At 41.2% G+C, this 24,958-nt stretch overlaps 1 protein-coding gene and 1 long non-coding RNA gene across 6 annotated transcripts in view; one reads left to right on the top strand and one right to left on the bottom strand.

Annotated features, from left to right (window-relative positions):
• The window catches only part of LOC142603245 (uncharacterized), a 118,728-nt gene that overhangs the window by 87,782 nt on the left and 5,988 nt on the right, over positions 1-24,958 (top strand). The window contains exons 2-4 of one of the 3 annotated variants that reach the window (XR_012837142.1): positions 15,186-15,306; positions 20,724-20,929; positions 21,580-21,683. This is a non-coding gene — a long non-coding RNA (uncharacterized LOC142603245). Of the gene's footprint in view, positions 1-3,927; positions 4,065-15,185; positions 15,307-20,723; positions 20,930-21,579; positions 21,684-24,958 lie in introns of all 3 variants that reach the window. The other 2 variants (XR_012837141.1, XR_012837139.1) reach the window with 2 other exon arrangements.
• Positions 22,468-24,958, bottom strand: part of SLC6A1 (solute carrier family 6 member 1) — a 156,725-nt gene continuing 154,234 nt past the window's right edge. For all 3 annotated transcript variants that reach the window (XM_075762771.1, XM_075762770.1, XM_075762772.1), the window contains one exon: positions 22,468-24,921. In XM_075762771.1, coding sequence (XP_075618886.1) covers positions 24,817-24,921 — 105 coding nt within the window. In that variant the 3' untranslated portion in view covers positions 22,468-24,816. The remainder of the gene's footprint in view (positions 24,922-24,958) is intronic.

The raw sequence follows: 24,958 nt of genomic DNA on the forward strand, positions 1-24,958 counted from the left end.
GTCAGTAATGTAGCTGTTGTAATAGCAAAAGTCATCCTCTGTGCTGAACACTGTATATTTAAATAGATAAAGTAGGAAAGGACCCCACCTATTTTACTGATGGCCTCAGAACCAGACATGAGTTCCATTCTGATCCCAAACAGGGATCAATTTACCACTGTTGGTCTGTGAGGAAAGGAAAATGGATCAGTACTGAAAAGCAAGGTATGAAAGTACAGTACTGTATTGCAGTTTATGGTATGTTTAATGGCAGCTTCACACTATGGTGGTTCACGGGAAATGGTGAAGGTTGAGAGTAAGCTGTAGACCAAAAAGGGTGGGAATCAGTAGAGATAAAGGAGAGCAGAACGTTGCAGTACATCTATTAGAGGTACGTTTTTTGCTCTAAGCAAACATATCTCTACATATAAAGTAGTAAAGTTATGGGTTTTTCAAAATTAAGTCCTGTGAGATTCCCCTCAACTGGATTGCATAGGAATAGCATAGCATATTAAAATGTTAACTTTTCAAATTTGCTGAATAACTTAAGTGATTTTTTTTATCATTGTTATTTCTTTAAAGTGTTCATAGTCTGTGTGGGTGGATAACAGGAGAAAAAAGGAGCTCAGGCAGCACTGAGACCTTGCATTAGAAAGAAATTGCTGCCTGGAGGAGTTAAGCTTTATGGTCAAATTTTAAAGCCTTTGATAATAAGAAAGGTAAAGAAAATGGATTTTACATTGCTGCAGAATACATAATATTCTATGTCTATAACCTGTCCTAGATTACTGTGGCATATGCAGGATTTAAACATTCGTAACCGCAACAGTCCTTTGGGAGGCTTGTTATTTGTTCAGAGGAAATCTCAATACTTTTCAGCAGAAAAGAATATGGTTCATGAACTGATTGCCTTTCTTCTGCTTTTGTTTTAATAGTCATCCTGGGAGTATGCTCCGGTTAACCAAGGATTGTGCTGCTTGCTTTAGTGGAGAACGGTGAGATGAGATTTAATGTGGTGTGAAAGACATTGAGCATGGGAGAAAGGGAGGGAGGGGAGGAAAAAGTTTATGCTCCCTCCTTATCAGTGTAATTTTGTAATCTGCAGTATCTTCCCCCCCCCCCCTTTTTTTTCTGTGCACTAGGATGTAGAGCATGTGAGAGAAGTATGTTGCTTAGCAACTGGAGGTGAACAACCTGTGCAGAGAAATAACAGCAGGGAAGAGGAGGGAGCATGAATGTATGTGGCCCTTATTTCAGTTGCTCCTTTTAGAAATGAGGCAGGAAATCTTTTGCTGAGGCTCCTTTCTTCTGCATTTCTTTCCCCAAACAAGTGTCTTTTCTGCCTTTCTCACCAAACAGGATGCATCCAGCTGATGTATTATTGCGGTAAAGGAGTTTGGTCATCTGGAAATCATAAAAATCTAGGATCTGCAGAGTGAATAAAATGCAAAAGTGCACTGGAGGAAATTTTGGTTGCTGGAATGCAAAAGGTTAAGTTGCTTTGGCTGAACTCCGTAAAGTCTGGAATGAATTGAGGTAATGAGGGAAGGAGATCCCTCCCATCAAAAGTGGGACGATGTACTTTGGAACAAGTCTTGGCTAATGGCTGCAGAAATTAGAGGAGACAGAGCTTGTTAACAGTCCCATATTAAGAGTCCTGTCTCAGGGTCTGGCTTTCATGGAATTACCGTCATCAATGTATTCTGGTTTGTGTTAAGAACCAAGAAGAGGGATGGTCTGTCACTCTGCCAGATCCTCTGGGCAGAGAGAAAAAGTATGGCTCACCGCTTAAAAATTTTAGGAGAAAAGCCAGGGAAGATATCTGTTTCAGGCTTCTTATCATCAGGTAACTTTAACTGTAGAATCGCATCCAAACCAGACTCAAAGCAAAAAATTCCACCTACTTACAACTTTTTTCTACAGGTGCAAGATCTAAGTTGACCTCTGATCTCACACAATGCCACTGACTGTGCAAAAAACCTCTGAAGAAATAGCTGTAAAATGGTTTCTTATCAATGGGCTGTGTAGGCAGTGCAGTCCATGAAGCACAGCCCGTACAGTGCTGTTTGGAATTCGTGTCCATTTTTAAATGCGTATGCTGAAATACAGGTCCCTCACCTCAATACACAGAAATGTGAGGGGGAAGAAGTGGCTGCAAATAGTATTTGAATGCAAAACACTTAGTGCCAGCAGAGCTTGTGACAGAGTGCTGAGCAGACCAACTATTAGCTCTGGCTATGCATATAGTGGACATAAAGCAAGATGACCTAATGCTGAGATCAAGATACTTCACCAGCCCATGGCATTAGGCCTATTACTTTCTTGCCTGCTAGAAAATGTCAGAAGAAATACTTGTCTTTTTCTAGTGAGTCTGGAAAATGTAACAAGTTTGTGTAATGTGAGATGTCAGGGGTGCGTGCTCCCGAGCTGAGGTACTCCAGCCTTGTGTCCCCAAAGTCCCTGCTGAACTCCACCATTCAGGTGGGAACTGGGGAGGGGATGGTTCCTAAAGTAGATTCTCCTAATGGCTTTGTAAATCAAATCTGAGGTGAACTGACACCAAAGCATTATATCAAATACACAGCAAAGTTGTAACGTGCTAGTCAGGTGTTTTATGCAGGGGTCGCTGCCAAGTAAGCAGCCAGATGAATTTTGCTCCCACTGGATTCCTAAGATTTAGATCCACAAAAATAGGTAGATTCCTAATTCCAGTTGATTCCAGTAGAGACTGGGCACCTATATAATTCTGGTGATCTGTGCCAAAGAACCTTTTGCTGGCAGCTCTGCAAAGGGCATATGGAAACCTTAGCTTTGTTATTGGTCACTGGGGGAATTTTGTGACTTTTGGTATTTTAAATACCCAGTAGGCAGTCTTACCATTCCTTCTAAACCATATATTCATGATGTGTATTACATGGCTGCCAACGATTGTGGTTAAATGAACTCTGTCTTTCAGGAAGAGCTGAGAGCGCCCTTCACCCAGCATCATTAAAATATGTAGCGTAATCACCGTCTTCGGCTGCTGGCTCGCATGGAAATGGCAAGACCCTACAACTCCTGAGTGACTGCAGAAGCCAGTGAGCTTCCAATTCTCTCTCACTCTCAGGAAGCGCTAGTCACTAGTGTAGCAGCAGCTGAGTGTAGATGAGCTAATGAAGATTGATGGCAAGTTGTGTGAGTGAAAATGTTGTATTGCTCTATGATATTAGGTGTAATGAAGCCGTGTCCATGCCAATGCAGGAATACTGAATTCTAGTTATTTACTTTAAAGGAATAGTCCTGCAATTATGAAGATGGGCTGCATGTTATTTCAAAGTCTTCTTCATGTGTGGAAAGCTCTCTGCTAGCTTTTGCGAGAAGCTTGAGCTTCCGAACAGAGATGCTAGTGCCTATGATTGGGTGGATGACCCCAAAATGAGGCAAAATCCACACCAAGATATTTCAAAGAATATAATTTTGTACAAAGCTTCCAGTCCTGAGGAGAAAACTGCTGGAGTTGCCTGTGTTGTACTTTTTTGGGGGGGAAGGAGGAAGGGGAGTGGAATTCCAACATTGTAAATAATGTCTAACAACTCCAGGGGAAGGAAGAGTAGGACGTTGTGCTAAGTGCTAAATCTAGACTTTACTGAGGCAGCCCTACATCTGCTTTGATGCTGGAAGCTGGACAGGAAAATGGTGGGATAAAAGAAACTCCTGCCACTTTTAAGACTTCCCTGTGTTTTCTGGGAGAGCTGTGGCGGAGCACCAGAGCAGCATGCCAGCCAGATATCAATACTAAGCCATTTTTCTTTTTCTCTCACTTAGTTTTTTCCTACAGATGGATTTTTGAAACCAAATCAACACCAGGATATTCTTACTGATGGGAACCATTTGATTGGGGAATTGCTACAGGGAAAATACAAAGACAATGGTATTTAGTTCTTTACTGGCATTTTTGTAACATTTAAGGACTTAAAAGGAGACCACTGCATTTGTATCCTTGTGTGGAGGATGGCAGAGATGCAAGAGGTGGAAAAGCACGTGCGATTACCAGCCACTTGATTCACACATTTGATTCATTGTCTGCCTTGGAGCTCTGAGCTGAGGTAATGTTAGAGCTTTGAAAAGCTGTAAGGACTTTAACTACTGAGTGGAAGAAAGGCTATTTCTGCCTGCCTATCATTTCTAGAGAGCTTTACCTGAATGTTTTGCTTTGTCATTTGTGAGATTTATTTTTTTTTCAATCCTGTTATCGCAACATAAGATCACAAAGCAGCACATGCATAAGGGCACAGAGTCATTAACTCTATCTTAAAGCTGTGATGTGATATCAGATTTCATTAGTGTCTAATGTTGCAATTGTTTATTGTTAAGATATTTTTTCCAGATTTACATATAAACCATTTAGATTTAAACCAGTGTATTTACAGAAATAATTTCAATGTATCAGCTTAATCCCCAGTATGTTCCATTTAAAAAGATAGCTTTTTAAAGTTAGAGCTGATGTTATTAAAAGATTTAGATGAGTGATGTCATGCCCTGCTTTATCTAAACTGCCTTTCTCATTTTAAATAATTAAGCATGGAAAATTTTTCTCAGAGGGCATACTGCATTTGATAATATCCAGATATATTTTATTTTCGTTCAGGTTTTAGAATTGTTTGTATGCAGTTAAATCTTTTTAACTGCATACAAGAGAGCCTCACTGGTACTATTTTGTTTGGATTTTGGTTTTGGGGTTTTTTTTCTTCCTTTTGACCTTGGCGTGTCCTTAAGCTTTACTAGCAACGTTGTTGAATTGCTTGGAGGCTAATCTCAGCGAAGAACCTCACGTACATACGATGACAGCTCCATGCCAGAAGGCTTGTAAGGTGAAGAACGCTTACTGTATTCTGCTCTGAAAGACTTTCTGAAAAATGTTCATTTGTGATAACAAAAATTTCTGTTGCTGGATTTTAGAGAGGAAGGAGGAAATGGAAATCAGTGGAAAAATGGGAAAGATTGGTAAGGAAGGATTTGAAAATACTCCTCAATGTATTTATGATTTGCTTAGCAGAAGAGGGTGTAAAACACAAAAGGCTTGTGATTAAAATTAAAATTAAAAAAAAAGATGAGATGCAGTAAGAAGCTGCCAGTGTTGTTATTTCAGATTAAGTTGACTGATCAGATAATGAGAGCTAAAAAGTGTGATCTGCTCTGTTCATAAACCTGTCTTGGATTAATTAAATCTGTCATTTATTTAAATACATGTCACATTGTCTTATTAAGGTTTCTACCTAAAACAAAAGGGTTGTCAAGAAAAATAGAATAATTTGGTTTAAAATCAAAAGCATGAACATAAGCCGTAAGTCGGTAGATTTTATAAATTCAACATGAAGGCTGCCTGTGGTCTATGATCACGTGGAATTTACCATCCATTAGAGATCAGTTGTATGGGCAGTATCCTTCTTGTTCTTAAGCTTTCTAGGAAATTTTTAGGAAATTTCATTAGTTTAGATGAAGGTTGTGCTTATTAATGATAATTGACTCCATGGTATGAGTTCTGCAGAGCTTCTACTAAATAACCGAATTACTTTCCTTTCAACATCCAGACAAATTGCAGTAATGTGATAACCTTATCTTGTGATGAACTGTGTGGAGTTACCTCTTCATGGGCAAGACCACAAATGACAGTGAGAAAGAGTTCTCGTGTCTGAATTGTGCAGAGTTGGCAAGAGCATCAAATTGAACAGAAAACAAGTTTTTTTCCAATGTCCACTTTTGCTGCCCTGGATACCAGCGTAAGCAAACAGAGTCTGTTCAATTGGTGTAATTCCAGGGCTATTGCAAAAAGAAGGGATACTCAGGGCACAGTGTGCATACTTACAGAGAAACTGGGGGCACGTGTGATTTAAAGTCACGCAGAGCAATGATGTGATGCAGATACAGTTCAGTGTGTTTTGTGTAAGATCTGTATAAGAACATTAGTGGTGTTCGGACAATGTCTGAAGAGTCACGTAGCTGCAGTGGCTTTCTTTATGTACCCTTGCATCAGGTCACTATAAGCTGAGTATTTGACATAAAAAATTACTACATGCTATGTGAAATAGCATGAGTGAACCAGGGAACTCTTAGACTTCCCTGTTAGACTTGCTTGTGTTGTATTTTGTTAATTCAAAATTTTCAGATATTAATAGGGTTCGTGAACTGTTCAAAGTAACGTGTGCTTTCCGGTATATGAATGTTAACTTCAAACCTGAGTTTTATTTCAAATGGAGTGAAATTAATGGAGTTTTATGGATTCACTATAAAACATAATGTCGAGTGGTTGTTTCTACTTTCTCAGTGTCAAGCCCAGCAAGTAAAAATCTCTGAAGAGAAGAAAAAAGAATTTCTGAAGAGAAGTGGGATCCCAAGTCCTCATGACTATGCTTTAATAAGGAGAAGATGAAGGTGCTTTAAAGAAGCAGTTAAGAAAATATTTATGTAAGCAAAATTAATTGCCACTGCTTAGCTTTAGTGATGGCCTCATTTCTTATTTGCTCTCAGAAAACTCATACAAAACACCCACTCATATAGATAGCAATCTTGCTTATATATCTAGATTTAAAGTCGACCCTTAAACACCTCAGTAGTTTTGACCTTTCTCAGAAAATTGCTTCTATGTTTCATATTTGTGTTGCACATTGCTCAGCTTTATAAATATGAAATGCAATGCAGCACAGCAAAGCACTGTTATCTATCTGAACAACAGCAGCTCCACTAGGAAAAAGATACTACCTACTTTAGATGATAAACGTGTGACAGCTTTTGACAGAGAGGAAGATAGAGCCAAGATAATCAATGAGTTGGCTGCTCACTGATGTATTAGAGCTACTACAGTGTCTTGTTTGAACACTGGGCAAGCGTCTGTTGTAGAAATCTGTAAAGCAGTATCATAGGTTTGCATGAATCAGTTGCTACTACAAAAATACTGTTGAATAGACACATAGAAAAAAATGCTTAGTGGTGTCTACAACAGCACTCCCACTCTGCACATGGATTTTGACTTTCCTCTTGTGCATCTGAGATTGCAGCAAAATGTTATTGTGGAAAATACCTTCATATCTCTCAAATTCTGAAGTCCAGATGTACTGCTGGAAGCAATTATAATACCTTACTCAGCGGGTATCTTAACTCCTGCCTCTCATCTTTGATCCAAGGCAGAAAGGACTGCGGGGAAATATTACATGAGTGACTAGGATTCCAGAAAATACCTGATGGTCAAAGCACTAGTCTCTGTTCCCCTCAAGAGCATGGGATGAATGCAACTGCGTATAGTATCCATCTGTAGCAGGCTGGGAGAAATTATGAGGAAATGGAAATTCTTCACCCTTTGGACTTCTTTTAAACTCTAGGATAAAATTGATGGAGGCATATACTCTAAGGAACCTTTTGTAGTAGTTTGGTTTTCAACTCCAGCTGGTTCTCAAGACCTCAGATTTGTTCCAGCTGCAAAACTCTTATGACATGGTTATTAGCTTCACTGGTAGGCAAAACAAGATGACTCTAAGACAGGTTAATGAAGTAAATTATGATGTTACAGGGGCTAGTTTAACATATTTTACGGGAAATGGATTCGCTTAGCATCTGGAGAGGACTGTGATGTGCAAAGATCTATGCTGTCCATAAATTCCCACCCCTCAACCCCCAAAATTCCTTCTGAACTTTAATCCTGTAGGGACCCATAACATATTTTGAAATAATAAAATCTAGGCACTCCTCTTTTTTCATTGGGAAGGATGAGCATGGGAAAGAATACCTTGGTCCTTTGCTCACAGCAGTTTGAGGAAAGGAATTTTTCATCCCTGTCCTTCAGGCAGTGACATGTTGTGGCCGTGCTTTAATGTGAACTGCGAAAGGAGTCACAAAGCTTAAAGGAGTCATAAAGCAAAGTCACCTCGGGGAAGTACTGGCCTTTGTTTGCAATTTTATTCTGGTGAGACATGTTTGCTGACACGTTTTTACATTTATTTCTTCTCTTTCCTTCTTTCTTCACTGATCTGCAGCTCCACATTACATCTGAATTTACTATACATGGTGCCTTTTACATATTTGAAAGAGTATTTCTTTGTTCTCTGTTTCCCTTAAAACCAGTTTTGTCCATCTCTAAGTCTGCATTTCTTTAACTTACCATTGAGTTGTTTGTAGCCTGGGGAGTCTCTTGTGCCCCACCTGACCACCCCATGTCCGTATTCCTGCATGCCTCGTCCCATGTTTCCAGTTCTCAAGGCCTCTGCTGTTGTTCCAGGCCTATATTTCTGTGTTACATCACTGCGTTACAGTCATTAAAAATCTCGTTTTACATAGAATTACTGCTTGTTACTGCTCTCTCTATAAAACTATGGTTATAGCATACAAAGATTACAAAAATAAAACAGATCATCCATAGATAACTGGTCATTTGGAGAAACTGCTGTCACAGCTAAACGAAGAAGAACAAAGCTGCGGTCAGGTCAAGAGAAGTGCAGATGGAATCGCCCTGCCAGACTGAAGCTCTGAGGCCTTGCAAACCCTGTACAAAACTTACGGCCCCTTATTAGCACAGCTAACTACCCAAAACCCCAGTTCCTGAGCCCTTTTCCTGCTGGTGGAGATGACCGTGGTTTACGCAGGCAAAACTGCCAGTGTATTTTCACAAGTTCCTTTCAAATCACATCTAGAAGAGGCTTTTTTTATGTACACATGCAGTTTGCATGTACACATTTCTTACATTTCTCATGTGCATTGCATCTGTACGTATGTTTTAGGGTTGTTCACACTTGAACAGGATGCATCAAACAGTATAGTTTTTCTAACAAGAAATTCCTAGCTCCTAAAGATGCCTGTACTTGAAATCATAAGAAACATCTCAGTCAAGCCCCGTAGAAACGCTGCATTCCCTTGCCCCGAGACAACAGGCAGTACGTACTGGTACCTTGCAGCACGATGTTCCGCTTTTTCTAATAGCAAAAGAGTCTTCACCAAATGAATCCTTGGCAACTGTGGCCTTTTAGTGCTCAGCTGAACCCCAGCTCTGCCACCAGGCTGAATGCTGTAACGTGTGTGGTCTCACCATTAATGAGCAACCTTGGAACATGCACGTGTTGATTCCAACAAGGAAATGGCCCAGAGATCTCAAGCAAACTCGTGGCTACTCGCCTGTATATTTGAGCAAGGACTATCCTGCCATATGCCCAGAGGAGGAAGGGACCTCAACAGTGCAATCAATCAACACTACTTCTGGTGCGTACAGAGACCAAGAGGAAACAAAACTGTTTATTTCAAAATTCAGAGGAAAGGCGACTTCAGACAATCTTATGTAGTTAGACACAATGCAACCTAACGAAACCCATAACAAAGTATTGCTTGCATCTGGTCTCTAGGTACAAGACAGTTTGTATGAATGAGTAACATTTCCTCAGTGTTACCGCTAGACAGAAGAATCCTTGAATAGATTTTCCTCCTACTTCATTGCTCTCTTGTTTTTCAAGTGGCTTTTTAAGAGAATATGCTCCCCTGTGTTTTTTAATTAACTGTCATCACCTGCCCACACAATGGATCTTTTTCATTTAGCAAAGAAAAAACTCTTACCCTGAATGGGGTAATTTTTGGATGAAGGCCCGTTTGAATTGCTGCTCCTTGCTCTACTCTCAGAAGCTCTGTTTTGCACAAGTGAAAATTTTCAGGTTTCAGCTTCATGAAGAGAAAAGTTGCCACAAACTTCAAAACTAAGCCCTGCCTCTTTCTCTCCACCTTGTAACTGCATTTTTCCTTTAGCCTCTTTTCTTCAAACACCACTAAGATATGTTATAATCCTAGAGGGACACTGTGCTCTATTAGAAAGTGCCTGAAACTGAGAATACGCTTCTTAATTAACAATTTTGTAATGCTCCTCATTTCTAAGTGGAAAGTCCCACTGCTCCATCACATCTGAAGACTGCTGGACCATTTTTGTCCCCAACACACATTCACAGACTAATAGAGATAAAAAATACTCTCGCAATGAGCATTGTCAAGCTCGCTGCATGTGTACTCGGCCCACTCCAGATGCCACTGACTGCAGCTGGCGGGCATGGAACTTTGGCATAGCTCATGACTGGAGCATTGGAAGACTACACACTGTCAAATCTTTGGAGGCGAGTGCCATCAGAGGGTTCCTTGGTACCTGAAGTCATTTTTTTGCAATGAGTTCATGTGGATGAAACGCATGTTTTACTCTGGTTCTTCAAGAGAAAAGAAAATACGGATTTTTAAATCATGAATGCATCTAAAAAAATGTATGTCATCTGCAATAATTTATTCACAATATTTTCCTTCTAATTAATTTCTAAACTGCTAGAGAGGAAATATTTGCATAAAAAAATCTTTGTAGTTTGGGCTTCTTTAAAAATGAAATCACCCATTCATGATGTAATAATTAATAAGAAGTACAAAGTGATCTAATATCCATTCTTCTGCATCAAACTGACTTTCATTTTTAATCATAAATGCTGCCATTCTTAGCTCTAGAATAAGTACAATTTACATCAAGCTGCCTAGGGGATGTACTCGGCCTTGGGAGAAGGGACACTGATCACTTCTTTGTTCTCTTTTCAAAGGCCAGACCAAAACTCTTGCGCTAATAGTAGGAAAGGTGTTGAGAACCTCATCACATAAATGCAGCAGCGCCTCCCCCTAAATCTTTGGCATTGCTGCTTCACATCCTTCTGTGGCAAATGAAGGCTACTGACAGCTATTATGGGCCACTCATTAATAGAAGGAGTGAATGGGATTTATCAACCACCTTGCCAAATCGCTGCATGCAGGCAGATGAAGTCAAACAAGATGGACCACAGCTTTTGGTGCAAGAGCCAGAAACACATGCGATTACTTTGTCTGTATTCGCACTGTAAGATTTTGAAGGCAAGTGAGGTAGCAGTATAAACACTGCCATTTAGCTCAGTGTGTGAGGAAGCAGTGCCAATGTTTACTTTGGAGTTGATCTTGATCATCAAATTGTTATCAGTTTCAGTCACACTAGGTTTTAGAACTGAGATAAATATGGCTCACAATATGAAAAAGGACATTTTCCCCCCCTTGCACTGCGTATGGAAGGCCACTTTAAAATACAGCTTTAAAACGTCCTTGTGTGTTCAGTTCTCGAGATGAACGTTAGTCATTAGGAAGAGGAAGATGTGCTGTAAGTCTGTAGAATGATGCTACACAAGCAGTAAATGCTACTGTGAGATTATTACTGCTACAGACTGATGAGCTCATTTAGATGGCCGTTACATTAGCAGAAGTTCAGTAGGTTCCTACAGGTTAAAAATCGCCACAGTTCATCCACAGATATTGCTGGCAATGCCCAGCTGCTAATGACAACACACTAGCGAATACGTGTCCAGCAGAATCAGTTTATCTGCTTGCGATGTTTGATAGCTGAGTTTCTTATCCACGACACCCAGAACCATTCCACCCTGGTTTTTTTGTAGGCACTTACTGAAGGCACTGAGGCCAAAAAGAAGATATGAAGGAAAGAAGTGTTCAAAGTTTAGCTTAATTATTTTTAGCTGTATATGAAAACTGTTGTGTTAACATTGCGTATGCTTTGTCTGGAAAGAGCGGCTTGGCTTTTAATACAGTTTCTTCTTTATTTGACTTTTAACGTCCCATTAACATCCTGCAAGAGGTGATAGTTCTGCACGTCAGAAATATCAGAGCTACTATTTGGCAGGGTGAATGAGTCCTTGCGAGAAGTTTCATGGTTTCTAGCTTTACTGTTCTCGGGACTAAATTACTTGTCTGAAGCTAGCTTGGGGTCTTAAGTTGCAGAAACCTTTACTTTACAGTTTTTAACCTTTTCAGGTACTGAACTGCACAGAGATATAAAAATATCCCTTGCATACCTGCTCCAAACTTTATCTATAGGATTTTAAAAATTATGTCCTTTTATCAGGTCCATGTTCTTTTTAAAGCTGTTAAGTGCTTTGCCTCAGTGTTTGCCAGGGTTCTGTGCCCTTTTGAAATGGTTCATCCAGTTCTGACCGGTTGTGGTGACACAGAGAGAGACATTGAGATAGAGATGGTAAGAGACAGGAGTGGAAGCTAGCAAACCGAAAAAATACATATTTTATTGTAACTTAATAACCTGAGTTGAGCCATTTTCTCTTCATATAGGTATTTTACATTTGAATCTTAGGCCTCTCTAGAGGTTCACAAATGTTAGGAAGTATAACTGATGCTTTGAGATACATTATGTGATGTCTGCCTTTCTACACAGCCTGTTCTTTCAGAAATTTCATACGTATGTGTCTTAGCTAATACAAATCTAAAGTCCCATGTTTCACGTGGCTTTACTGCTAGCTTCACGTGGAAGTTTATACCAGCTGAATTTTGTTCCCCACGTTTGTTGATTAAAAGCATGACCAAGCATTTCTTTAAAAGAAAATAATTAAAAGTAATAGCTGTAACAGTAAATCTGGCACTGACACACAGGGAAAAGCAATGGAGGAGCTCTAATTCCCAAACTACGTATTTTGCTGCAGAAACGAAGAACAGAGAAGATTCAACCAGTGACAAATGATGTTCACTCATGTTCACCTCCCTCCAGTGCCAGGGCATTAAAGGGAAAACACCTCTGGTATTGTGTAGAGATGCATTTACTTGTCTTGACAGAGCTGAGCTTTGGCTTTATGCCGGTTGGTTCTGGGCTGTCTCGTGGCCCTGAAGCAGCTTTGTCTTGAAATAGAATCGTATCAAGCGGGCAGCTGCTTGTGCATGGTGGCGTTACGCGTGGCTACATCCACTTTAGTGCCCGTTGCGCGCACTGCAGATCAGCGGTGCGGGGTGTCTGCTGCGAAACACCCGGGCAACTTACTGCCATGAGATTCTCACAAGAACAAAATCCTCGTGTGTCTTCTAAATTGCAGTTAGGATGGTTTCAGCGTAAATCAGTAGGTGGTTGTCTCATCAGCCTGTGGGCTACAGACAGAAACAGTTTAAGCTGTCTGTCTGCCTCGGGTACGACCAGAGCGTAGCCCAGCGATGGGCTGGTTAATGTCTGGGGCTCCCAGCTGCTCTCAGAGTGCATGCAGGATGTCCAGGCTGAATTTCTTCTTCTCCTTCTGTTTTTACATAGAAGATCCTTCATAGCAACTTTGCTTCTGAAAAATACCACATGTAATCTGAATAAAGTATTTCTAACATACTCTTACCATGAAGCAGAATTCTGTTCCAAACCCAAATAATCTTGGACTCTGAAAAGGAGCCTAACTTGCTGTCTTTCAACTCTAGAAAGGCTTTCTTTAGCCTATAACCTTTTTAATGACCACATAATGTTTCTTTGAACATAATCTCTCTTGTGTCTCAAGGCAATCATGCTTAATGTTCAGCAGCAAGGTAAATTTAGCATGTTAAAATCACAGCCTGATCAGGTGTACCCGGCTTGTACAGATGGGAGACAGAGTAAACATGCTAAAAGTCGTAGTAATGTTTTTAGCGTGTATTAATATTAGTGAGTTTTGGTCGCTTGTTTGATAGGAGACTAGCGTGCTCCTAATTTATTTATCACAGGGTTCTTGACAGTTTCTGAAATTAATTCTTTCTTTGCTTCTGTTTCTCTGCTTCTCCATAAACAAAGCATTATCTGTCTTGAAAATTAAGATCTCTTCTGGTGCTACCAAGCCTATTCATGTTGTATTTTTCAGAGGGAATGAATAGAGTGGTTACACTAGGGTTTGGTTTTGAGAGAAGTATTTTAGCTGTTACCTAATCAATAAAGCCCACCTATAAATCATCTTTGCTGGAGGATACTAACATTATTCAGACAGACATGCTACACTTGCTATTTCCTTTAACAGAATTCCCATTGCTGTTCCCTACAGCCAATTTTTTTTGCATGTTTTATGTAAAATAATCAGGCTGTAGAGTCACTGTTAATTGCTGAATTTAGGGGCTGGATGTGGGTAGCTTTTTGATAAAGTCTGCTAGGCAGCCTTAGTGGGTAAATAGCTGCTTCTGCAGAAAAAAACCCCAATACTCCTTTCAGCGTGATTGTAGGAGGGAAAAAGGAGTTAATTCAAGTCGAGTCATCACGGATGTACTTCAGAGGTGTTTCTAGAAAGGACATATTACCGGAATGGTGGAGGTGTGCAGTAATAGTGAGTATTTACCACATACGGTTGGCATAGATCCTATGGATTTTACAAGTGTTATTGGGGGGGTGTATGTGTGAAGATGATTTATTGTCTGCAAATTGCAAGATTGTCCAGAAGTGACTGTTTGAAGGGAGAAGAAATGGTATGGGGAAGATTCCTATGAAAAGCAGACCTGGAAGCTGCATCTGGCGGGGCCCATTTTTAATAGGTGCTGAGCACCTCCCGTGTTAAGGATATTCTGTTCCTTTTCGGTTAGGATGCAGCCTCCAGGAGGTGTAGTCGCAGGGTTGATTCCCACCTCTGCTTTCCTTGCAATGTCTGCAGTTAAGGCAACATTGCGCTGGAGTCAAATCTGAAGCAGCAGGCGATAGCAGATAGTGGGTTTAATTACTGGCCTACACTGAATGTTTCTTTTAAGTGGGGGTTTTGGTTTCGAGGTGAGTTTTCTTGGGGAAGATGGTGCAGTCCTCATGCTCAGTAACTGACTGCACTGTCTGACACCCTGAAATGGAAACCAAGTCAGCATGTGAGTTTGCAAACAGATGAGCATTCATCGGATTACTGACCTGGGGGAAGAGCTGCTACCCAGGATCTTGCCTGCAGCTGCGTGTCACACAACTGGAGCTTTTCAGTCCCTCTTATTTGCCAGCTGAGCTGCTCGTCTGAGAGCTCCCTTACATGCCTTAATCAAAATAAGACAGGATGCTTTAAACAATTTAGATCCAATTTATTAACAAACTGCAGTATTTGGCTTAGCTTGGGTAGTCCACCAGCCCATCTCAAGCTGGGAAAGGGCGGCTGCACCCCGTCAGAGGTGGTCATCGTGGCTGTTACGGGCAGATAGCTGGATTCTCCACGGGGATGTACAAGACCGATGCATGAAGAGGCGGATTCTCATCTGGTTTGCATTACAGCTTTGGGTGTGAGTTACACCGCCATAACAGGGCAGTCTTCCAGCTCTGAGCTGGTTTGAGGTGCTGTAAGTTAACACACCTCACAGGGGCACGTGAGGAATTACTGGAAGCTCCTACGGAGCGACTTGCAGCACAGGCTTGTGAAGTTACAATGTCACCTTAACCTCTCCTCCCACAGACAGGGCTGGGAATCCACTGGTCACTGCTGTACCTTGAACTTGGGTTTGTCATTCATGGCAGCATCAAATGGATGAAGAGAGATCGGTGAACGAACCTTCTGCCCTATCTTGAAAGCTAAGGTAATTCACAAAGTGCTGTTCTTGGCTGTGCGCTTGGCTGTGCGCTTGTGCAATGTTCAAAATAATGAGATTTTGGCCTAGCCGAGACCCTTAGGGCCGCTTCAGTAACAGAAATCATGATGAACTGCATTGAGCACGTATAGACAACTGCCTTAGAATGAGAAATGGTTGCAAAGTTAAAACATGTACGACTAATCACACAAGTTACATTTTTTTTTCCCTTTAAAACTCATGAGAATGTTGCCAGGGCCCACGAGGGCAGCATCTGCCAAAAAGGCCTGACCGAGAGCAGTTTGAACGGCGAAGGTTGTCCGCCAGACCCGAGCCCAGAGTGTTCCTCTCACTTCACTGAAGGGACAAGCTGGCCCTCAGATCCAAGCCACAGGCTGCGGGCCACCCAGCTTTCCAGCATATGTACGGATTAGTGATTTTAAGGAAAATGAATTTTCCTCCTCTTTTGTCTCCCCTTGCTTACATCAGTCACTAAAAAAATGTACATGGCTTGTTTGAAGACTTAGCCAGATTTGGCATTTGTACTTACACTGACAAAATGCTGCTCTGTGCAGAGCATTGGAGGAACATTGTTCTGACAGCCCATTGAGTTTTACGTTCCCAAACCTTCCTGGTTAATGTACCATGGGCTGCGGTCTGCTCCCTCCTCCTCTCGCCTTCCTGTGCTGACGCCACGGCCCTCGGAGCCGCTCGCTGCCGGCACACGTGCCCGGGGAGCGCTCCTCGCAGCTGGGAGCACCCCAGCACCCCGTCTGCAACGCCTCCAGCGGCAACAGCATGAGGAAGAGCTTTGTTTATTCCTGAGCCCGCTTCGCTGGAGGAAATCCGCGTGTGGCAGCACACAGGGTTAGAGAAGAAAACGTGGCTTTTGCAGAAATTATGCTAGCAAGCACGCTGAAAAAGAGACAATAAAAAGCCGGGTGGGGCAGGCCACGTGATGTGTACTCGGTGCAAAAAGGGTCTTTTCAAAGGGATAACGTTTTGACAGCGGTATGATGGTGCGATAGCACTCTTTTGATTTGCATTTTTATCTTAATGTAAGCTGCTAATGAGGCTATTCCTATAGCAATTCTTTATCTCAGAAAATTTTAAATGTTTCCTGAAAAGCCAGCAGTAAATAAAAATACCCGCCATCTACTAGTCCTAGTTTCATAATCTTGGCAAATTTAGTTTCATAAGATAAAGAAAATCAAAGCAGAATGTGGAAATACAAAATAAGGATGCCAGAAACACCCGGAGAAGCCTGTCACTTACTTACAAAGGAAAAGGATGAGTTGAAAACATAGCATATCATTAAATATTGAATGTTAAGTGATACATAATATGTAAAGAACTAAGAAAAAACTTTACTGAGAGAAAAAAAAAACCTTCACTGAGCATATTTGTAGAAACTGTGAGTGAGAAATTTAAAAGCAACACACACACACAGAGTTTCATGCTGACAGTTAAGTAACTTTGAATGCTTGAACTGCGTACAATTAAAATTCTCCAACAGCAAAAGCAGGTAGGTTGGTACCTTCATGTTCTCTAGATGTGTTTTATTATATTGTCTGCTTATAAACTTTTATTATTTAATTGCAGACATTCAAATCTATGTCTTCTTTTTTTCCCTCGAAACTCCCACCGACAGTTCCATAAAATAGTGGTTTAGGGCCAAAATCCCTGTCACGGTGCAGCCTTGTTTTCTTTGCCTTACCTTGCCTGTTCCAAAAAACTAAAAAAAAATAAAAAGAAAAAAAAAGACAAAAAGGCTAGTATAATAGATTAATATAGTACAAAGTTGTAACAATTTTTTGTTAAAACACCTTTGTTAGCTGATTGAGACTTCTCGCCCTTTATTTTCTCATTTTAAAGGGACCATTTGCTGTCATTTCACTTACTGCTTGAGCCTGCCAGTACCTCGGTTACTCATTTGTCTGATCACAGCTGGAAACCTTGAACTACCTTTTCTAATACATCATTCTTGTAGTAACAAATTGGAGAGGGCTGAATAGAGCCAATTCGATCAGCTAAAGCACCAAGTTAACAGCGTGGAGTGTTGAGAAGAGTATCATCAGGTTGGTTTTGACGTGTCAGTGTATCTACATTTGCTGCAGAAGCTGCTGCGTGTTTTGCTGTCCTGAGAGCCGCCCGGCAGGCGTGGGCTTGGCTGACTTGAGACACTGGAAGAAACAAAACCTAGTGCATCTCGGTGGCATTTTTTAATTACTGGCAAGCTTTCTTACCTTAGCGTGTCCATTGTGCAATATAATATTTACTGCTAAAGCCATACCTCAGGCGGTTATTCTGTAAGTTAATAATGGAAGTGAAACAATTCAACACAGAGCGATGCCCTGGTGAGCCCAAATTCAGCTATTTCGCTGGGCATACTGCTGAATTTTCAGTGATGCCCTGCAGACCTCGCCCACAAGTAAGCTGTAACAGTGAAGATTCAGCTGTGCGAGAGCAAACCTGTCTTCTCCGACTTGTTCCCACTTTGCACTATTTTATTTCAGATGGGACATCGAACCTGAGCAATCACTGGGGCCAGTTGTTGGAAGCTCAGTGGGTTCAGTGGTGGCAAGTGGGGGACAGAAGGAGGGATTCATTTACTCCGGGTACCGTGGGAGGATTGAGGTGTAGTGGGTTTTAACCAAAATCTGAGCCTAATTTTGTAATTTTGAAGCAGATCCTGACAGGCAGGCTCTGTCACGATACAGCTTGCTAACAGCAGGAGCAACTGGGCTGGGAAAGGTCATCCTTATCCCCCGAGACCAAGAGTAAGTCTGGAACGATCAGCAGTAAAGGTCATGTGTTGCTCCTGTGTGACAGCTGGTAAAGAGCAGGTTAAGAAACGCTGAGCTCTGTCACTTTTAGGGCAAAGTTAGTTGCCTACAGTGTGAGTTGGTGTTTCTCTCCAGTGTTTTGATTAATTATTTTGGTCATTCGTTCAGTAAAATAGTTGCAGTGTGGTGCAGTGAACTGAAATGACCTAGAAATAATTCCCTAACCCAACCTGACGCTCTGGCTTATAGTCTGAGAGAGATTTATTGGTTTACTCATAGAAGATCTTCATCAAAATGCTCCTCAGTCATTCCAGGGTAGCTGTTTCCATTCCTACCTTACCAGCTAGTTTTATATACACGAGGTAACAGTTAGTGGCTTCCTCCTTCAGCAGCTGAGTGTGTTGGGACAGAAATTTTGCTGGTGGAGCTCCAGAGGAGACCTGCGGGACGTTGCCCAGAGGTACAGCCCCGGCAGCAGGAACTGCAGCCATTTTTCAGGATTCAGCCCTGGCAACAGCGGAACGTCAGGCCCAGCCAGGCTCTGCTGCGGCGCAGTGGTGCTGAGCACCCCTTGTGCTGCTCCGAGGGGCTTGTTGTTGGGGAACGGCCGGCTGGTCAGAAGCTGTGGCTTTTAGCTGGCGTTTCTGCTCCTGCCGCCCAGCCAGGCGGGGTGGCTGAGCAGGGGGCCTGTCCTGCAGCTGATTTTAGTTGCTTGAGGGTGGGGATAGCTACCGTCAGCAGGGAGGACTGGGACGTGGAAGTGGCTGATTGGTTGCATATGGCAATGCCGGTGATGTCTGGAAAAACTTCATGTAGACTAAAATGAGCCTTTTTTAGGCTTTTTTATGTTCAACTTGTTTAGATGTTCCCAGGCTGCTTTAGAATAATTATAATGAACAGAAATTGCGTTGATGTAATGTAATGAGGCAGTGACTTGTTCCATTCACTTTTATTGCCCTTCCAGCACTGAGTGAGTATCCAGTTTGGTAAAGTGTAGAGGAGATTCCAGACACAAATTAAATATGTACATTTTTGCTATTTTCTCCTCACTGTTACTTTACCATGTTTATAAACACCTCTCAGCTACTGATCGCCAAAGACATGTACGGCAGCTATTCCACCATGACTAAAGCACCATTGCTGGCAGAACACGTTAGGTTTTTGGCCTTGTGACAACGCCTGATCCAGCCTGTCCTTCTCTTAGGCAGTGTTGGACACATTTAACACCATCACGTACTTATGACTCACAAATCACTCAACAGCTATTACTTCAGCTTGTTTGTTTGACAATCAGAAATAATAACTGAATATTTGTTGCTAATTTTGATGTGAAACCATTTGCAAACCTTGGGGGCGGGGGGGGGGGGGAATCAGATGTTAAGTTGCAAAATAGTGTAAGTAAAAGCCCCCCCCGTCCCCCCCCATCCCCCCATCCCCCCATCCCCCCCCCCCATAAGTTTTGCAGTGAAGGCTTGAGCTGTGGGGCTGCTTCAGGTAATGACTTATGTGTTTAATCAGAAGCATAGAACAAAATGCACCAATACAGCTCTGGAGCCCTAAAAAATAATTGGATTTCTGTAACAATAGAGGAAAATTGCTCATTGTCCAGAAAGTGTCAGTAGGAAAGAGTGGCAGAATTATTGACTGGCCTCAGCTTGTAGAGGCAGGAATGAGAAGTGGCAATATGTACATCAGCTTCGTAAGATGACTAATATTATGTTTCACTTTACCCTGTTTAATTCCCCTTTGTGCTCTGATCTTTGGGATCTGATTTTTTAAATTTTTTTTAAATTTTTTTTAATTTTATTTTGATTTATTTTATGGAAAGAAGACAGGAAATAAGGCATATTTAGACTGGGGAAAAAAAAAACAAACCCAAAAACAAAAAAAACAGGAAAAATTGTATGTAGGTAAACCTTTCCCTCTCACTTCATTCGTATCTCTTTTATTTTAAACATCATTCTATTCAGTCAGTGCCACTTGTCATGAAGATAATCTTGACTGCTGGTGTTTTTCCCTGTCATCACTTTCCATCCATGCGTGTGCTGAAGGCTGCTTGGTCTGCCTGGAGGAGCAGACAGACACCTGCCCCGTCACAGCCGCTCCGCCGTCCCGGTGGCTACCAGGAGAGGCTGGGGGGGTGAAGGTACGGGCAGCGGTCAGAGGGTAGTGCAGGAGTTACCACTTGCCCTTCAGGGTCATCGCTGAGCACTAGCTGCCTATATTATCTCTATATAGCTCTATATATCTCTATATCTCATGTTGGGGAGGAGTGTGTGTTTGCTGTGTTGTTTTTGGGGTGGGCTGGTGTAGGTGTTGGTTTTTTTTTTTTGGTGGTGTTTTTTTGGTTTTGTCGTGTCCTCTCCTTCCCAATTTATGATCCTGAGCAGTGTGAGAAGCTTGGGGGGGGGGAGGGGGGGGTGCGGCACGGGAAGGGGGTGTATGAGACTTTATAAAGCCTGGTGGCTTCCTTCTTGCTCTGATGAGTGAGCAGCGAAGCTGGTTCATTTGTGGTACCTTGTCAGACTCACGACCACTAAGGTAAGAGTAGCAGCTGCAGCTCTTGGCTCCAAGTTGCTCAGATTCCTGGGAAATAAGGCTGGTTTAAGTTGTTGCTTTTCTCATCGTGTCTGTCTGTAGGCAGCCGTTCAACGGATTTCAGACTCCTCTTCATTGGGAATCTATCCTGAAGTGGAAGGGACCAAGACGCGACTGTCCGAATGTTTTAGCACAACCCACTTTTGCTGCTCCCAGCCGGGTTCAACGGCAGCTGCCAAATGTGGTTACAACTACGACGGGGTGTTGACAGGCAGGAGCTGCTACCCTCTGCTTCCTTCCAGGCTACGGTAGGGTCTGCACCTGAGTGCATAGCCATGCCATTGGGTTATAACGCAGCCCCCCCCCCCCCCCAAGAACCAGCCAACAGTAGGAGTTGAGTAATTTTAATAGTTAATTGTAAGAAAGAACGCTGTTGTGGCCTGAGCAGAACAAAACAGAAATAATCAGGCTTAAAACAAACAGAACCCCCAAAAGCAACATAGTGTTATTTTAGAATAAAAGCACATGTAGCTGAACTAATACTCCTGACGAGCAAGGACATGGGTTTCTCTCAGGGCATCTTGCAGTCCTGCAGGGAAGAAGTGACCTTATTTGCATTTTTTTTTTTGTTGAATTGCTGTTAGGATTTCTGCAGCATGGCAAGGGAAAATTCCTCCAGGAGACCATGGAAATATCACAGCACTAACGCAATATCCTTCAACTAGGTTCCTTTTCCTCAGCCATCCTTTGCCCCTCGCCCTGCTGTCTGGCCAGCCACCCAGCACTAAACAGCGTGTCCGCTGCTCTCGCATGCAACTCTCATCCTTTTTCTTACAATATATTGTGAAAGCAGCGGGCCATGAATACAACGCGTAACACCCATGAACTGAACATTAAAGATGGTTTAAATTTTTCCATATATTTAAAAAGCGTTGAAGTTGCCCCCCCCCCATTTCAGAACAACCTGTGCTGTTCCCTCCTGCCCTTCCTCCCCAGCCAGTTTTAAAAGCAGAAGGATCTGCCCTCGCCTCGTACGTGTGCGTTTGAGGGCTCCTTTCTAAGGTCAGCATTTTGAATTTGAAGGCCATGATTTTAGATGCTTCTATTAGGAGCATTTTCAATTCTAATCATGTTCTCTAAATTGCTTAGACTCTTTCCCAGCATGATGTCCTGCTCCAATTTTATAGTTAGATAATTAAATTCAGAGCATAGGAGTGCTCAGCTGCTCAGCAGTATTGCATAGACGCAGCTGTAAGGCAGACTGCTGTGTAACTTGCTTCACATCTTCTCACACTTTAATGGCAGCTGATACAGAGAGCAATGATTTTTTTTGTTTTTGTTTTTTGGTAGAAGCGTATCATCTGGCCGTTTAGTATAAGGGCAGTGTTTCACCAGCCCGTTGGCTGCAGCCTGGGATGGCACGCTGCTCCACGATGGCTTCAAAATCAGTGCCTTCAGGTGCTGCAGTTCACACCCCAAAGTGGCAGCAGAAACGCACCTGAGGGATGTTTATTTTTTAAATCCAGAGTTTTCACTAGGGCTGCTCTGAGGTCCTGGTCTGCCATCTGCCCACGGGAGTACTAAAGCAGCGGGATGCCAGGTAGGGCCATTAACTGCCCCCTTTTAAGCTTTCTGTATAACATATGCACGTACTAACTCCATTGTAGAAATAGCATTGTGGATTAGTTATACACATCACAAGTGTCATACAGCATTTTGATATTTAAATATTTTTAATATATATATATATGAAAATCTATGAAACACTTAGAACTTGCGTCACAAAAAATAGCACACATTGGTTTTGTCCAATGAAAGACTGCAAAATTCTGAATTTAATGTATAATATAACCTTTATTCTTTTTCCTCTAAACTCTTGGAAACTTACATAACAATCGTGCTTTAATTATGACACCATTTATAGACATTTAAAATGCATCTTAATTTATAAATATTTTACATTTGGTCCATAGAACAGGTTGCATTTTACTAAATAATACTGTACTCTTTTAAACAGGCTCTGTATATATTTTTGAATAGGTATATATTACATATATATTTTTTATATAGAGATAGATTTGCTTGGTGTTCAGATATTTCCTTATTGCAAAAAGCATATATGATCATACAATAATCTTTTTTTCAGGGCAAGTACTACAAAAAAGATACAGCTATTCACAGTTTACACACAGTAGTTCTACAACACTATTTTGTGCTATATGATACGTTTGTACAGCTTTTTGCTAAAGAGCAGGTCTGTCAAACATCTGTCATAATTGTTTACAATCAAACATTAAATACTGCATTTTTCTTAGAACAACATGGGACTTGATTACATTAAACAATAAAGAGAAAGTTGGAATTTTTATCCTTAGTCTAATGAAATTCACAATTATAATGCGTATGTATCATGTATAATGTTTGTGTAGGATGTAGGGTTTTCCTCTAAATCCCAAAGACTTACAGGACTTTTGCATTTCAGCTATAGCCGTTTAGGATGTAGCTTAGATCTCGTAATATTTTACAATTGATCTATGTATGAAACAGTTTAGAATCTACCAAACGTACTCTGAGATTTTATGATGCAGTTTGAAATACATGTGTATTATATATATATATTATTTCTACAATAATGTGCTTGACATTCTGAGAATAATACCTTATTGCAAGAACATGTTTGTCACCTTCAGACAAAAACAACGAAAAACCCAACATTCACAGTTAACATGTTTTTCACGTAGTAGTTCTACATAAATTGTGCTATCTAACATTGTACGTTGCACAAAAATTTGCTGAAAAGCATGTTTCATTGCACAGTTCTGTCACAGTCATTTACAATCAAACATCAACTACTGCATTTTCCATGATCCTCTGTGTCTGTCATATAGCTGCCAAACGAGAAATACCATACAGGGCTAACCGCTGCGTCTTCCACCCGGGAAAAACTTCCACGAGCTGACCGGGCTTTCGAGCTCTGTGGCAAATGCAGCCTGAGCCCAGAGCGGAGATTTTTGTATTATTGAAATAGCTTTCCCTCATGCCTTCATCACCACAAATAATATGTAAATCAAAATACAACTGTTTTCAAAGTGCTAACGATCCATGTTTTATAATTTGCTTATTAGAAACTGTTAAAGACCTTTAACGGATTAAAAAGAACAGTCATGAATTAAACCCTAAATCAGAATTACAAGGATAAGCTTCAATCTTTAAGCCATTGTTTTGGTTTCTATTTTGGTGGCAATGCAATAACAGTAGAATAATAATGGCGTAATAAAAGCTCAAGTCTCCGAGCTTGAATTGCAAAGACTTTGTATTTCTTTTACGCCGGGGAATCTTCAAGAGCTTTTGGATATTACTTCTTGTTTTGCTAGAAAAGTTAGAAGTCGTATTTTTGCCTCTAACGTCTGCGATTCATGTAGTATCGATTCACAAAGATACGTTCTTTTCGTAAGAAATAATAGCATATGTATTGTTGAATAAATTTAGGATCTCATTTGAAAGTTACCCTGAAAGGCTAAGTACAGCGAGCGTTTACAGCCATTCCGTGCTGCATGGCCACAGATAGCCATATAACTTCAGTTGCACTAGGAATGTTCATAAAGGCCGTGTCTGCTGTGAGGTGAAGGAAGTCTCTCCCCCCTCAAATGACCTCGACCGGAGCAAATTTTAAGGGCAGACTTTTTCACTGGAAATCACTTGTTTACAAAATACTTCATTCTTTTGTACAAAACAATTCCAAACTTAATTTTACTCCTGCAAAGTCAGAAATAACAGTCTTGGGATTCAACGGTAAGAAATAGTGATAAACTACTAAAAATCAGCAGCACAAAACTTCAAATAGTCGTGCTAAAAGGTAGATTAAAAAGGTCTTGGCACATCAATTTACAAATTCCGTGATATGCAACTATTATTGTGAAAGGATAAAAACAGTAACAGTCTGTGGATTGCCAGAGAACACAAAACACTGTCAACATCTGAGCTCGCGCAATGGTTGGATCGTACCCATGGCGATTCCCTTATAGTGGAGATGACCTTTTTTCTTTTTTTCTTTTTTTTCTTTTTTTTTTCTTTTTTTTTTTTTTTTTTGCCACTAGAGGTAGGTAATTATATTCTCAGATATAAATTTGTGGTCATATTCAACCATATTTTTTGTTTTTCTGGAGTAGTATTGGTACTTTTACAATACAGAAGTTTAGATGTAGGCTTCTTTGTTTGCAGAGTTGCTCTGTTGGGCCTGGTCTGGCCCGTTTTCAGGATGAGTGATGTCTTCACTTGGCTGAATCATGACTTGGATGCGCTGTTTAAAGAACAAATGTGAAGCAGTCAAAAAACTG

Source organism: Balearica regulorum, chromosome 10 (assembly GCF_011004875.1).
Source record: "Balearica regulorum gibbericeps isolate bBalReg1 chromosome 10, bBalReg1.pri, whole genome shotgun sequence".
NCBI classification, from domain to species: Eukaryota; Metazoa; Chordata; class Aves; order Gruiformes; family Gruidae; genus Balearica; species Balearica regulorum.